We start from the raw sequence: 14,332 nt of genomic DNA on the forward strand, positions 1-14,332 counted from the left end.
TGGCCACGGAAGGCGACACACAAAATGTTCCAGTGCTAGTTAGTTTGATTAGTACTGTTATCATTAACGGACTCTCTTGTCCCTTGACAGTTTTGCTCAATGTGCTAGTGATAATGGCCGTCAAGAGTAGACCAAGACTCCAGACTAACACCCACATCTTGCTGGCCTATTTAGCGGCGACTGACGCGGTGTTAGCAGGTGTTCTTGTCCAGCCATCGTTCATTCTGTGAGCAACGCTTAAGTTACTTGGAAAGATGAGCCAAGAAGCCACGGACGAAGCCCGTTTTTACAATTCGTCTCTACGCACCGCCTTCATGTGTTCCTCGCTTCATCTGATGCTGGTCACGGGCGAGAGGCTTATAGCTATCAAGTTCTTCACGCGTTACCCTTATGTTGTCACAAAGCAGAACATAAAGCACGCAGTGATCGTGTTTTGAATCTTAGCTGTCATTTGGGGGATAACTGACATTTTGGCGCAAATCTATACCGACAGCCTTTTATTTTACTTGAATTTTGTATTAGCTATCATTCTGATTTCGTGTGTTCTTTTCATTACATGTTCTTATGTGATTTTGTACCGTGAAACGCTTCGCCAGCGTAAGAAAATAAAAACCCAACAACTACCGCAAGAAGCGGTGGAAAGATTCGCGAAGGAGAACAAAGTCCCTAAGACGACTGTGTATATAGTCGGTGCTGTTGTATTTTGCCTTCTACCGGTAGCGTTTTCACTTTTATGGGTAGTTTCGCTTCCGCCGGTTGTAAATCCCACGGATTCGAAATTCTTTTATGCCTTTACACCCTGGATTTTCACTTTCGGCATGCTCAACTCGCTTCTTAATCCACTGATCTACTACTGGCGACAGAAAGAAATGAGAAAGTTTGTGTTTAGATTTCAAGCCCGCCAAGTCGTACTTCCTGTAAACTTAACTGTCGAGACTCTAAACTTTACTTTGACTTATGTCTCTGCAGATGTAGACTCAGAGTACGACAAAAAATTAAAATTGAGAGACTCATCGAGACATTGTTTAGTTTGCATAAGTTGTAACAAATTAGGAAATCGAAAATGTGGCAAATGTCAATGTATCTTAAAGCGCTCAACTTCAACTTCAACTTCACTTTATTTTGCACTTACATTTTGAAATTACAATATTAGCATCAAAAAAGAAAAAAAGATACATATACAACCGCCAATTAAAGGTGACAATGGCATATAGTTTGTGCATGGAGGCAAATAGAACCGCGAGGTTATCGAGGTAGCCTCCATCTCGTTTGAGTGAACGTAAAAAAAAACATGGGAGTAGAAGGTCGGATTACTAAAGGAAAGAGCTAGGAGAATTGTGGAAACTTACGTTTGAAATTGCTGAGATAGAACATAGTTTTAACACTTTTGGAATCATCTTGCGAGGTCGTACACGTATTTGCGTGGCTGTCGGGGGAGGAGAGGGTGGGGCAAGATACTTTTCGGAACTTTCGGTCCCGTCTACACTACGCTGGAGAAATTAGAAAACGCGACAATCACCGATTATTGTTGGATTTGTGTTTGAGGAAAACTAGGGCAGGAAAATTACACGATTATTGTAACGTCATCGTCACGCAAAATTAACTCTGTTTTCAAAAACCCATTTTTCGTGCGCACCTTAAAAACGCAAAGTCAGCGTTTTCAAATTCCTCCGGCTTGAAGAGCGTTTTCAAAAAGCTCCGTTTTCGTGACTGATTAGTGTGGACGGTAGGCCTCACCGAAGGAATATAGCAGCGTTTTTAAATTTCTCCCGCTTCGTTTAGACGAGGCCTTAGAGAGAACTTGCCGGCCTCATTCCTGTAGCCTCATTTCTTAACACCCAGTTACCCAATCTCTGAAATCGGCTCAATTCTAACTAGCACTGGAACATTTTTGCCGTCACCTTCTAAGGCCATTTCTGTAACGTTTAATTTGTAAACTTTGATCTGAATAAGTCAGCTTATATCGAGTCAAAAACGCGATGGAACTGAAGCGCTTCTGTATGTTATACTCTGTTATACTCTTGTGCTTGCCGCTGCACTGATGTACCGCCACTTTAGTGTGCAAAATGTAGTGGGGCTGAAGCCCAGGAAAGGGAGAAGGGGGACTCCGGATCCATATGAAAAGGTTGGGGGTCCTCGTCGTCTCGCTTAGGGGTATAAATCAAGAATTCTGGTCTCACTTTGGGTGTTCAGGACGAAAAGCCACTAATTTAAGCTGTCAGGGTATCGTTTAGGGTGCGCTCGAATAAACAATAATAAAAAAACGCTCTCATTTCTGTTTTTAGGCTCAATTCCGCCGCTCTTTCAAGAACGGTCTACTAGCGCTGGCTTCTTTCCCAAAAAGCCCGGTGTAAGTACGGCTATTATGACGATTTCATTTCGGTCAAACTGAACACTTAGTACTGTGTACTGCACTTGTGATGTCAATGCTCCAAGCCGCTTCTCTCAGCCAAATTGAATGTGGCCGAATCAGTTTATCTGCGAACAATTTTTGTTAAGTCCAAATCCACAAATCATTTCTCTCTCCGAATTCAAATTAGGTGGGTGAAAAAAAAAAAAAAAAAAGCCTGAACTCAACATACAACTAGACAGGCATGCGCTGTTATGAATGCGCTGTTATGAAGAAGCTCCAAATTCGGAAGTCAAAATGGTCACTTTAAGGCAAGGCATCGGACCACGAATTTTTTGGTCAAATCCGTGTATTTCCGCAAACCCAGTTATTAAGACTCTACTTGCAGTATTTAAAGTAATTTAGTCTGTCCACATTTTTTTCTGGCGACTGCACAATCGAATCGCGCGCGACAGTGAGCGCGGAGTGCGACAGTGATCGCGAAGCAGACGGCAGAGGAAAAATGGACGCTAAGTGGACAGGCTACGCAATCTATCGAAAGTAAATAGTAGGCCACACTTTGCCAAACTTTATTTACACAGTTACCTTGTCAACTCTTTTAGTTAGCATTTGCGGGATGCACATGTTCATGCGAAAATCTAAATACCGCCTTTCTCATGTCCTTCTGTCGCCAGCAATAAATCAGCGGCTTAAGAAGCGAGTTTAACATGCTAAAGTTGGTAAGCCACGATGTAAATGCAAGAAATGCACTTGGTGACCATGTTTGCAACCCTGAAGCTGTCACGACGAGAAAGAATGCCGACGGTAGAAATGAAAATATAACAGCGCCGACTACAAACACGGTTGTCTCTCCTTGGCGAATCTTTCTACTTCTTCTTGGGGCGTCTGCTGGGTTTTGATCATCTTTTGGTGGCGAAGCGTTTCAAGATACAAAATAACATAAGAACATGCAATAAAAAGGATACACGACATCAGAACGAGAGCCACAAAAGTGTACAAAACTTTTAAATTCGTTAGTGTCAGTCTAAATAGCCCACAAATAGAAGCAGTAATCCAAAACGCTATAACCGCTACCTTGATGTTTCTCTTTTCGAGAATGGAAGGATAGTGCATAGTAAATTTTATGGCTACAAGTCTTTCGAAAGTTACAAAGATCAGATGAAGAGCTGAAGATATTATCACTGTGCAAAGAGACGAATCGTGCAATTCAAAAATCGTGTCAGTGTAGTCCGCACCAAGTAACTGGAACGTTTTCCACAAGACAAACGACGGCTGCACTAGGAGACCAGTTAAGACATCAGTCGCCGATAAACAAGCCAGCAAGATGTTGGTGTTAGTCTGGAGTCTTGGTCTTTTCTTCATGGCCATTATCACCAGCACGTTGAGCAGAACTGTCAAGGGACAAGAGATTCCGTTAATGATGCTAGTGATGACGTAACTAACATCAGGCAGAGCATTTCGTGTGTCGCCTTGCATGGTCATATTATCTTTGTAACGCGGGAGAGGTTTGCCTTGTCGAGACGAAAGCGTAATCAAGTGAACTTCTTCGGTAATCTTCTTATTTGCGGTCTCGTTGTGCCGTTACTTTCGATTGCAAGTGTTTTCCGATAATTTATCCGCGGGTTAATTGTTTCCGACTTTGTAAATCGGCTATTTTTCGATCAATTAGGCCAGGTTTTTTGGAAGTTAGTTGTAAACTGATTTTTCTTGCTGCCTTTCAATTTTGTTCATGGTTTTGTCTGCAGATACATCAGAAGCGCAAGAATATCACTCAGTGATGCACCGAATCATTCCTTAAAAGCAATTTGCGGAAAAATTGGTTTTACGCTTTGACGGAAGGAGCTGTTTCGTTTCTGTAACTTTGTTAGAAATTGAGAACAATGCTACTGTCATGTGAACATTGTCGAAATCTAAACTATAGACTTCTACCAACCACAGAGTGCATATGTTTTGTGCTGATGTTTTCTCATGTTTCTATAACTGGCTCAGTTAAGTGGCTCAAAGTCTTCTCAAACTGCTTCATCCCATCCGCCTTAGGCTCGAGGATGCTTTTGTACTCGGATAGTTTTATTCGCCAGGTCAAACCTCAGAAAACAAGCCTTCAACTTGCGCTAGAATTAGACCTGTGCAACCTTATCTTTGAGCGCGAGAGACTTTTGCAAAGCTGGGGGAAGCGCAGTGGCGACTGGCTGTGTAGAAAATGTAGTGAAGTCGGGTGTTGAGATTTCCTTGTTCGCAGGCCGTTTAGCCAGCCACGAACAGAACACTGATGAGAGAGAGCTTCGAGAAATTGTTATTTGCAAAAAATACCTTTCAAATCAGTTCGACGGAGCGTTTTGAGTCTTGAATGCAAGAATTACGTTACTGGCTTGTGTATGCGATCATGAAGACAAAACAACAACTTTATTCTTAGAGGACCTCAATATTTTGATATTTTCTGGTTTTTTGTTGACCATAATCTGCATTTGTAGTTTCTTGGTAAAAAAAATATTTCAGAAGAGTATCTAGCTGCAGAACAAAATTCGTCCTCTTGCAGTTCCCTCGTCTAAGCGTCGCATTTCTAGGAATCATGTTTTTCGGTTATCCAAGTTTGTTGCATTGGATCCATCGTTTCCAAAATTACTCATTGAAAAAATTTAAACAACTACATAAACAGCAATCGGTAAAACGCATGAATCAGGCAGGATATGCCCGCGAGAAAACAGAGTTTCAAATTAGAACCATTAATTAAGTGTAAATAATGATATGAAGAAGTGGAACATGAGACATATCGACGCCAAACAGTTGGCCAGTTACATATACAATTCTCTGACTAATGGCTTCACTCCACTTAAGGTTTCCACTGTTTGGGCGGCGTCAAGTTAAGTTGCATAATTACCTTCCTGAGACTCATGATTTGTTATGTGGTACCGCATGGTTTTCTTAAAATAGTTCACAAAAATTTATCAGCAAAACCAAAAATTGAGAGTTACCATGGATCACCTCAAAAGCAACTTCACTGTCAACTGCTTACTGACTCGAGGAAAAAGAAGCACAGCAAAAAACTATTATAATGAAATCAAGTTGACCTGTTATCTGTGTTAATGTATGGGAAAAATCCAGTGGAAACATGTTGCCACTTATCGTAGCGGTAAATCAGAAACTTTTACACAAAATAACTATAACAGATACATACTTGAGACAATACTTCTATGTAACCCGAAAGAAACACATAACTGGCATGAGCTGGAGAGAACTGGGTCGAGCTGTTGACGTAGTGATGGCGGTTATGAAGAGAATTTACGTTTTGGTGATCGACAAGTGATTTCCTCCTAAGTCGTTTTCTCGCCGTGTCTTCTAAAAGAAATAAAAAAAACATTTTGTCTGTTTCGATCGAGTTATAGATACCCCAGTAAAATTTTTGGAGAACTCGAAAAAGTTGTGGAAACACTCGCCTGTGGCTTGAATTCCAACAGCATTTCTCGTTGTCAAAAATTTCCACTCTCGTTTCTGTGACTCCACAAAAAAGACGAAAAATGTTTTCCGTTCCTTAATTTGTTGTCATGAATGCCTGTTAAATAACCGAGTTGTCAGGTACATAAGGTTAATGCTGTTGATTGATCTAGTTGAACAGGTGAGACGTATGAAGAAACGAAGGGAAAGATCAGAAAAACATTTAGATTCTAATTAGGACAGAAAGCAACGAGGGTCGATTAGTAGCCGCTGTTCGGGACGGGAAAAACGGAACATGGAAAAATATTTCAGATAACATTTTTTAATTATATCAGGAAGCTCAAGAATCAAAATGATCCCATTTTCGTGTATTACTTTGAATGTTGAATCTGCATTGTCCTCTCCATTTCACAGTTATCATCGACAAATTAAAAAAAAATTAAATTTTCAATTAATAATCAATGAAAATCGTTTCTCGAGGTGGTAGGGGAAAGCGGTTGAAATTCACTGAACAGAAAATAACGGAGTAATTATACACCTGTACTGCGGTCTTCAATAATAACAGCAAATTCACTTAGCCCGGCAAGTCAGTATTAAATAGAAACAATTGAAACATGGGAGAGATAAGTCATGAACAGCTGGTCGGTTGCCCAAATACAATTCTCTGACCAATGGCCTTACTTTTTAAGGTTTCCGCTGTTTTGCCGGCGTTAAGTCAAGTTGCGGATACCTGATTTGTACATGAAATATATTTCTCATAATTTATCGGCAGACCAAAAACTTGCAGGATAATGGAATACCTCGAAACTCTTTTCACTCTCAACTCGTTGAATTGACGCAAGGGGAGGCAACGAAGGAATTAAGTTAATCCTCTTGTTAGGTCAATTAGGTTAATGGATGGGAAAATTTGGAGTGCAAACACTTCAGAGGCAGTACATTAGAGCAACCAGGACGAGAAAATAACAACCTGGAGCCCTTCAGTTCCATTACGCTTTCGACTTGATATCAACTCAACTTCTCCGGATCAAATTTTGCAAGCGCTATAGAAATGGCCACGGAAGGCGACACACAAAATGTTCCAGTGCTAGTTACTTTAATTAGTACTGTTATCATTAACGGAATCTCTGGTCCCTTAACAGTTCTGCTCAACGTGCTGGTGATAATGGCCGTGAAAAGAAGACCAAGACTCCAGACTAACACCAATATCCTGCTGGCCTGTCTAGCGGCGACTGACGCGGTGTTAACAGGTCTTCTGGTCCAGCCATCGTTCATTTTGTGGAAAATCCTCCAGTTACTTGGGAAGACGAGCCAGGAAACCACGGACGCAACCCGTTTTCACAATTCTTCTCTACGCACCGCCTTCATGTGTTCCTCGCTTCATCTGATGCTGGTTACGGGCGAGAGGCTTATAGCTATCAAGTTCTTCACGCGTTACCCTTATGTTGTCACAAAGCAGAACATAAAGCACGCAGTGATCGTGTTTTGGATCTTAGCTATCACTTGGGGGATAACTGACATGTTGGCACAAATTTATAGTGACAGTCTTTTATCTTACTTGAATTTTGCATTAGCTATCATTTTGATTTCGTGTGTTCTCTTCATTACATGTTCTTATGTGTCTTTGTATCGTGAAACGTTTCGCCAGCGTAAGAAAATCAAAACCCAACAGCTACCGCAAGAAGCGGTGGAAAGATTCGTTAAAGAGAACAAAGCCCTTAAGACTACCGTGTATATAGTCGGTGCAGTTGTGTTTTGCCTTCTACCGGCAGCGTTTTTTCTTTTGTGGGTAGTTTCGCTTCCGCCGGGTGTAAACCCCACGAAATTAAAGTTCTTTTATGCCGTTACACCGTGGATTCGCACCTTTGGCATGCTCAACTCGCTTCTTAATCCACTGATCTACTGCTGGCGGCAGAAAGAAATGAGAAAGTTTGTATTTAGATTTCAAGCCCGCCAAGTCGTACTTCCTGTAAACTTAAATTAAAAGTATGGGGTATGGGACTCTAAACTTTACAGCGATTTATCTTGTTGCAGATGTAGACCCAGTGTATGGTGAAATGATTTGTCAAATTAAAAATCAAGAGACTCACTTGAGGCAAAGCTCGTGTGTCTGTGTGGCGGGTTGAGGGAGAAGGGGGTGAGACTGTATCCTTGACGGAACTTTGTGGTCCCTTCCCTGAAATCAGCTCCATAACGTCTAAAAAGGTATCTGAAATATGTATGGGTAATGAAATGGTGACGAGTGAAATCAAGAAATAATTTCACCTGCTTTCTGTCAAAATTCTAATATATAATTGTCCGAGCCTTCTACCAGTTTAATACCATGGTCACAAAGTTAAGTTCACAAACGTGGATTTTTGACTTGCCATTATTGAATGGGAGCTTATCCTCATTACCAACCCCAGGCGATGACAACCGTGGAACCATAAATTATTCTATCGACCCAACACTGATTGCCATAACAATATTGTAATTTTTGACATGAAATTAGAAATCAACGTTGAAATTTGTCATCCATTTAAATGTCAAGCTGAAATAGGCAGTGCGGGAACTACTAAACGGAGACAAAAAATAAAATATGAGAGGAATTTAAACCTAACTAAAACTACTACGCCAACAACCTTTCTAGCTCCTAAGATTCCCTGAAATATTTGAGTAATCTTGCATCCTCGTTTTAATATGTTTGATTTGCACCGAAATTTCCCATAGTTAAACCAGTTTAACACAACCGCAACAAACTTGTTTGTCTCGTTTTAAATCTTGGGAAAAGTTTTAAAGGCACGGGAGCCAAAGGTGTATATTTTTTCAAGTGATAATCGACAAAACGCAAAATGTACACATAACATTATAGCAACGAATTCCTACTCCGAGAATAAGTTATGAAAACTATACTCAGGAAAGCCTCTTAGGTAATTACAAAGTAACTTTCGTCGTCTTGTGATCAGTTGTAGTGGATGAAGGTCAAATAACCATTGACCAATTTACTATCTGGTTAGCCAGGGTGAAATATATTAGAACGTCGGAAAGGACCAGTAAAATATTAGGAAATTAATTGGTTTGATGTCAAGTAGGACAACAAATACAGGCAATTAAATATGGTTTATGGCTTATTCACTTGCCTTTATTTAGAGTTTCTGGACCATTTCTCATAATGGAAGATTGGAAAGATTATCCGCTATCTTTATTAAATTGCTTATCAATGGTGCAGTACTTGTTATTTTACTCGTTGTCTTCGTTGAGACACGTGATTAGCACGCGGTCAAAGATCCGTCACTTCGCTGTCAATATTGATTGACGTAAGGAAAGGCCATAAAGAAATTAAGTAAGTCTTTATAGGTTAATGCATGGGAAAATTTGGAGGGCAAACATATTGCACACGAAAGTGGCGGTACATCAGAACAACTAGGACAAGGAAATAACATCAGTACTACAGCCCCATTACGCTCTAGACTCGATACCAACTAACTTATTCGTACCAAAGTTCACCCTCAATCATGTCTTCATAAAGTTTACTAATTAAACGCTACAGAAAAGGCAACAGAAAGCGACGCGAAAAATTCTCCAGTGCTTTTTAGAATCGGCCGATTTTAGAGATTGGGTAATAGGATGTTAAGAATATAATTGGATTCTCACTAAAGTTCCGGAAAGTATCTCGCCCCACCCTCTCCTCCCTCGCCCGCCACGCAAATACATCACGACCTTTGTTTCAAGATGAGCTCTGTAATGTTTGGTTACGACAGAACCACAAAAATAACAGAACGACATTATCGCTTATGTTGGTAATATCAACATCGACATAAAGACATGAAGAAAAATCAGTTAAAGCCTGGTTCACACTAGCGACATAACGATATCGTCACGAACGACATAAAAAGGACATTATCTCGACCTAAAAAAGACATTATGTTTGTAGTGTGAACATGTAGACATAATGACATATTAACGACATAACATCATGAACATAACGAAATAAAGATAAAACTGATCTTTTCCTTATGTCGCTTTGTCGCTAGTGTGAACCAGGCTATTTTCCCTTATGTCGTTATGTTCAAACTGTTATGTTGCTATTATGTCATTATGTCAGAATGTTCACACTGAAAACATAACGGCATCACGTCCGTCTTATGTTGTTATGTTCATGTCGTTATGTCGCTAGTGTCGAGGACTAAGCTTAAAATTTACCATTTTCGATTTCCAAATTTGATACAATTTATGAAAATTAGCAATGTCTTGATTAGTTTCCCAATTTTAATTTTTCACAAATCATTTTGTCATACTCTGGGTCTACACCTGCAACGATATAAATCACAGTAAACTTTAGTGTCGCATATATTTAACTTTACGGCAAGTACGGCTTGGCAGGCTTGAAATCTAAATGCTAACTTCTCATTTCTTTCCGCCGCCAGCAGTAGATCAGTGGATTATGATTAAGAAGCGAGTTGAATATGCCAAAGGTGAAAATTCATGGTGAAAAGGCATAAATAAATTTTAGCTTCGTGAGTTTTACACCCGGCGGAAGCGAAACTACCCATAAAAGAAAAAACGCGCCTGGTAGAAGGCAAAACGCACCAGCACCGACTGTGTACACAGTAGTATTGAGCGCTTTGCTCTTTTACGCGAATCTTTTCACCTCTTCTAGCTTTTGAGTTTTGATCTTCTTACGTTGGCGAAGCGTTTCACGATACAAAATCAAATAAGAACATTAACACGTTCTAAAAAAAATGGGATATTCTAAAATACAATTTCTTGCAAGAATTTGGCTATTGGGCGTTAATTTTGCCATAAAAAAAATGACTTATCTGCCAGAAAAGGATGTTTTGGACCATTATTTTGCCAGGCTGGTAAAAAGTTTGGCGCAAGTTAGCCTTAAAGGCATAAATATGGCCAAACTAGGGGAAAACGTCAACTGGTAAAAATACAGCGAATCCCTAAGAAATTTGCCAGAAGCGAAGCTTTAAGAAAAGTTATGACACAAATTTACTAAATTGTCAATATATTTACCAAAACCTACTGGTAAGAATTAGTGCGATAACCCAGCTTTCTGCTATGGGGTAATCAAAACTGGCAAGAACTCATGATTAGAGTTGATTATTTGCCAAAAAAATGTTTCTTATCTCTTTTAATGGTACCTAAACACCGAAAATGTTCTTTTCTTTGCGAAGTTAGGAAAGAACTGGCAAAGTTAGTGGTCATCACAAGAAATGTTTCCAAAAATTCTCACGGTTACAAAAGTACATGACAATTTCAGAGTAACTCGTCCACACACCCAATAAAGGTACACGAATTGTCCATGTACCTTATGGCTACACACATAAGAAAAAGCACATGGAAATTTTCATGTACCTAATGGTTACACATAAGAAAAAGGACATGGAAATTTCCATGTACCCAATGGTTACACATAAGAAAAAGGACATGGAAATTTCCATGTACCTAATGGTTACACATAAGACAAAGTACATGGAAATTTCCATGTACCTTATGGCCAAACATAAGAAAAAGTACATTGAAATTTCCATGTACGTTTATTGCGGCACATAACAAAAGGTAAATGGAAATTTCCGTGTACCTTGTGATACTCATAGACATGTATTTCCCCATCTGATAATTTCCTGCTCGAGTAAATCTTGGAAACATAAAGTTTAAATACAGCTTGAAAATTACTGAATAATTAAATAGCTTTAATTAACCAACGGAAAGATACATCAGTGTGTAACAATAGTACCCGGGTCGTAGTACTTTTCTCTCAGTTCGAACGAGACATTGACGTGGAAATTAAAGAAACAAAATACATCAGGACATTGTTATACACTCACTTCCTCTAGATCTTGAAAATTGTTTGGGGGTTCACTTGGCAATCTAATGATCTATTTAGTTTTTACCATCAAAATATTCCAGTAAGTTGCCATTTCAAACTGAGGTATGCCATTTGTTATTTCTTGGAAAAAATAATTCAAAAAAAGTATCCAGATTCAGGACAAAATTCGTCCTGTTGCAGATCGCTCGGCTGAGCGGCGCATTTCTAAAAATCATGTGCTCCGGTTATCCAAGTTTGTTGCATTGCCGGGTTTCAATTTCATTCTTCCTTTTTTATGCGTTTGATCCATCGTTATAAAATTATTCGTCTAGCCTACTTTGACTGTCAATCTGCGTTGTCCTCTCCAGAGCCATTTCAAAATTATCATCGGCAAAAATTTTTGTAAGCAGTTAGTTCAACATTGAGCTACATTGGTTTTAAAAGTTTTGCCGTCTGCCTGTAAGAAAGAGATTTTCAATTAATAATCAATAGAAATTATTTCTCGAGGTGGAAGGGGAAAGTGGTACGGTTGATATTCACTGAAGAGAAATTATACACCTGTACCACGGTCTTCAAAATAAGCGGCAAATTGAATCAGCCAAGTGTTACAAATAAAAATAATTGAAACATGGGAGAGATATGTCATGAACAGTTGGTAAGTTGCCAACACAATTTTCTGACTAATGGCCTCTCTTTTTAAGGTTTCCGCTGCCGGCCTTAAGTCAAGTTGGATAATTACATTGCCTCCCCGAGACACATGATTTGTACATGAAATATACTTCACGTAAATTTATCGGCACATCAAAAACTTCCAGGATAATGGAACACCTCAAAAATCGTTTCACACTCAACTCGTAATTCACGTAAGGGAAGGTAACGAAGAAATTAAGTTCATCTTCTTTTTAGGTTAAGATATATAATTAGGTTAATGCATGAGAAAATTTGGAGTGGAAACACTACAGTGGCGGTATATCAGAGCAACTAGGACAAGAAAATAACAACCTGGAGCACTTCAGTTCCATTACGCTTTCGACTTGATATCAATCAACTTCTCCGGATCAAATTTTGCAAGCGCTATAGAAATGGCTACGGAAGGCGACACACAAAATGTTCCAGTGCTAGTTAGCTTGATTAGTACTGTTATCATTAACGGAATCTCTTGTCCCTTGACAGTTTTGCTCAATGTGCTGGTGATATTGGCCGTCAAGAGAAGACCAAGACTCCAGACTAACACCAATATCTTGCTGGGCTGTTTAGCGGCGACTGACGCGGTGTTAACAGGTCTTCTGGTCCAGCCATCGTTCATTTTGTGGAAAATCCTCCAGTTACTTGGGAAGACGAGCCAGGAAACCACGGACGCAACCCGTTTTCACAATTCATGTCTACGCACCGCCTTCGCGTTTTCCTCGCTTCATCTGATGCTGGTTACGGGCGAGAGGCTAATAGCTATCAAGTTCTTCACGCGTTATCCTTATGTTGTTACGAAGCAGAACATAAAGCATGCTGTAACCGTGCTTTGGATCTTAGCTGTCATTTGGGGGACAACTGAGATGTTGGCACAAGTCTACAGTAAAGGAACTATATTTTATATGAACTTTCCATTAGCTATCATTCTGATTTCATGTGTCCTTTTTATGACATGTTCTTATGTGATTTTGTATCGTGAAACGCTTCGCCAGCGTAAGAAAATCAAAACCCAACAGCTGCCGCAAGAAGAGGTGGAAAGATTCGCTAAAGAGAGCAAAGCGCTCAAGACTACTGTGTATATAGTCGGCGCCGTCGTGTTTTGCCTTCTCCCAATGGCGTTTTATCCTTTATGGATAGTTTCGCTTCCGCCAGGTGTAAACCCCACGAAATTAAAATTATTTTATGCCTACACTCCGTGGATTCGTACCTTTGGCATACTCAATTCGCTTCTTAACCCACTGATCTACTGCTGGCGACAGAAGGAAATGAGAAAGTTTGTATTTAGGTTTCAAGCCCGCCAAGTCGTACTTCCTATAAACTTAAGTTAAATGTATGGGACTCTAAACTTTACCGTGACTTATATTGTTGCAGATGTAGACCCAGTGTATGGTGAAATGATTTGTCAAAATAAAAACCAAGAGACTCTTGAGGCAAAGCTCGTTTGTCTGTGTGGCGGGTTGAGGGAGAGGGGGGCGGGGGGGGGGGGGGGGGGTGAGACTGCATACTTGGCGGAGCTGTGTGGCCCCATCTCTGAAATCAGCTCCACAACGTCTAAAAAGTTGTCTGAAATATGTATGGGTAATGAAATGGTGACGAGTGAAATCGAGAAATAACTTCACGCGCGTTCTCTCAAAATTCTAATATATAATTGTCCGAGCCTGTAACCAGTTTAATACCATGGTCACAAAGTTAAGCTCACAAACGTGGATTTTTGACTTGCTCAATGTATGAGAGCTTATCCTCATTACCAACCCCAGGCGATGATAACCGTGGAACCGTAAATTATCAACCCAACACTAATTGCCATAGCAACATAGCAATTTTTCATATGAAATGAGAAATCAACGTTGAAAATTGTCATCCATTTAAATGACAAACTGAAATAAGCAGTACGGAAACCACTAAACGTGGACACAAAAAATAAAATATCAGAGGAATTTATACCTATTTAAAATACTACGTTAACAAACTTTAGAGATGCCAAGATTCCCTGAAATATTTAAGTAATCTTGCATCCTCGATTTAAAATGTCTGATCTGCACCGAAATTTCCCATAGTTAAACACAACC

At 39.8% G+C, this 14,332-nt stretch overlaps 2 protein-coding genes and 1 pseudogene across 2 annotated transcripts; 2 read left to right on the forward strand and 1 right to left on the reverse strand.

Annotated features, from left to right (window-relative positions):
* Positions 1-2,876: 2,876 nt before the first annotated feature.
* LOC145486541 (melanocortin receptor 3-like) lies at positions 2,877-4,053 on the reverse strand (annotated as a pseudogene).
* Positions 4,054-6,389: 2,336 nt separating this feature from the next.
* Positions 6,390-7,821, forward strand: LOC145488481 (adenosine receptor A2a-like). Its single transcript, XM_081467360.1, has one exon. The coding sequence runs from the start codon at positions 6,831-6,833 to the stop codon at positions 7,761-7,763; it is 933 nt and encodes a 310-aa protein (XP_081323486.1). The 5' UTR covers positions 6,390-6,830; the 3' UTR covers positions 7,764-7,821.
* A 4,709-nt stretch (positions 7,822-12,530) lies between these two features.
* Positions 12,531-13,717, forward strand: LOC145488609 (trace amine-associated receptor 13c-like). The gene has a single exon (XM_081467497.1). It carries the CDS (start codon positions 12,659-12,661, stop codon positions 13,589-13,591), a length of 933 nt encoding a protein of 310 aa, XP_081323623.1. The 5' UTR covers positions 12,531-12,658; the 3' UTR covers positions 13,592-13,717.
* Positions 13,718-14,332: the final 615 nt, after the last annotated feature.

Source organism: Orbicella franksi, chromosome 5 (genome assembly GCF_964199315.1).
Source record: "Orbicella franksi chromosome 5, jaOrbFran1.1, whole genome shotgun sequence".
NCBI lineage: Eukaryota > Metazoa > Cnidaria > Anthozoa > Scleractinia > Merulinidae > Orbicella > Orbicella franksi.

Excerpts from the sequence above, each read along its gene's own strand:
- LOC145488481 (XM_081467360.1), top strand. The coding sequence starts at position 6,831 with ATGGCCACGGAAGGCGACACACAAAATGTTCCAGTGCTAGTTACTTTA.
- LOC145488609 (XM_081467497.1), top strand. The coding sequence starts at position 12,659 with ATGGCTACGGAAGGCGACACACAAAATGTTCCAGTGCTAGTTAGCTTG.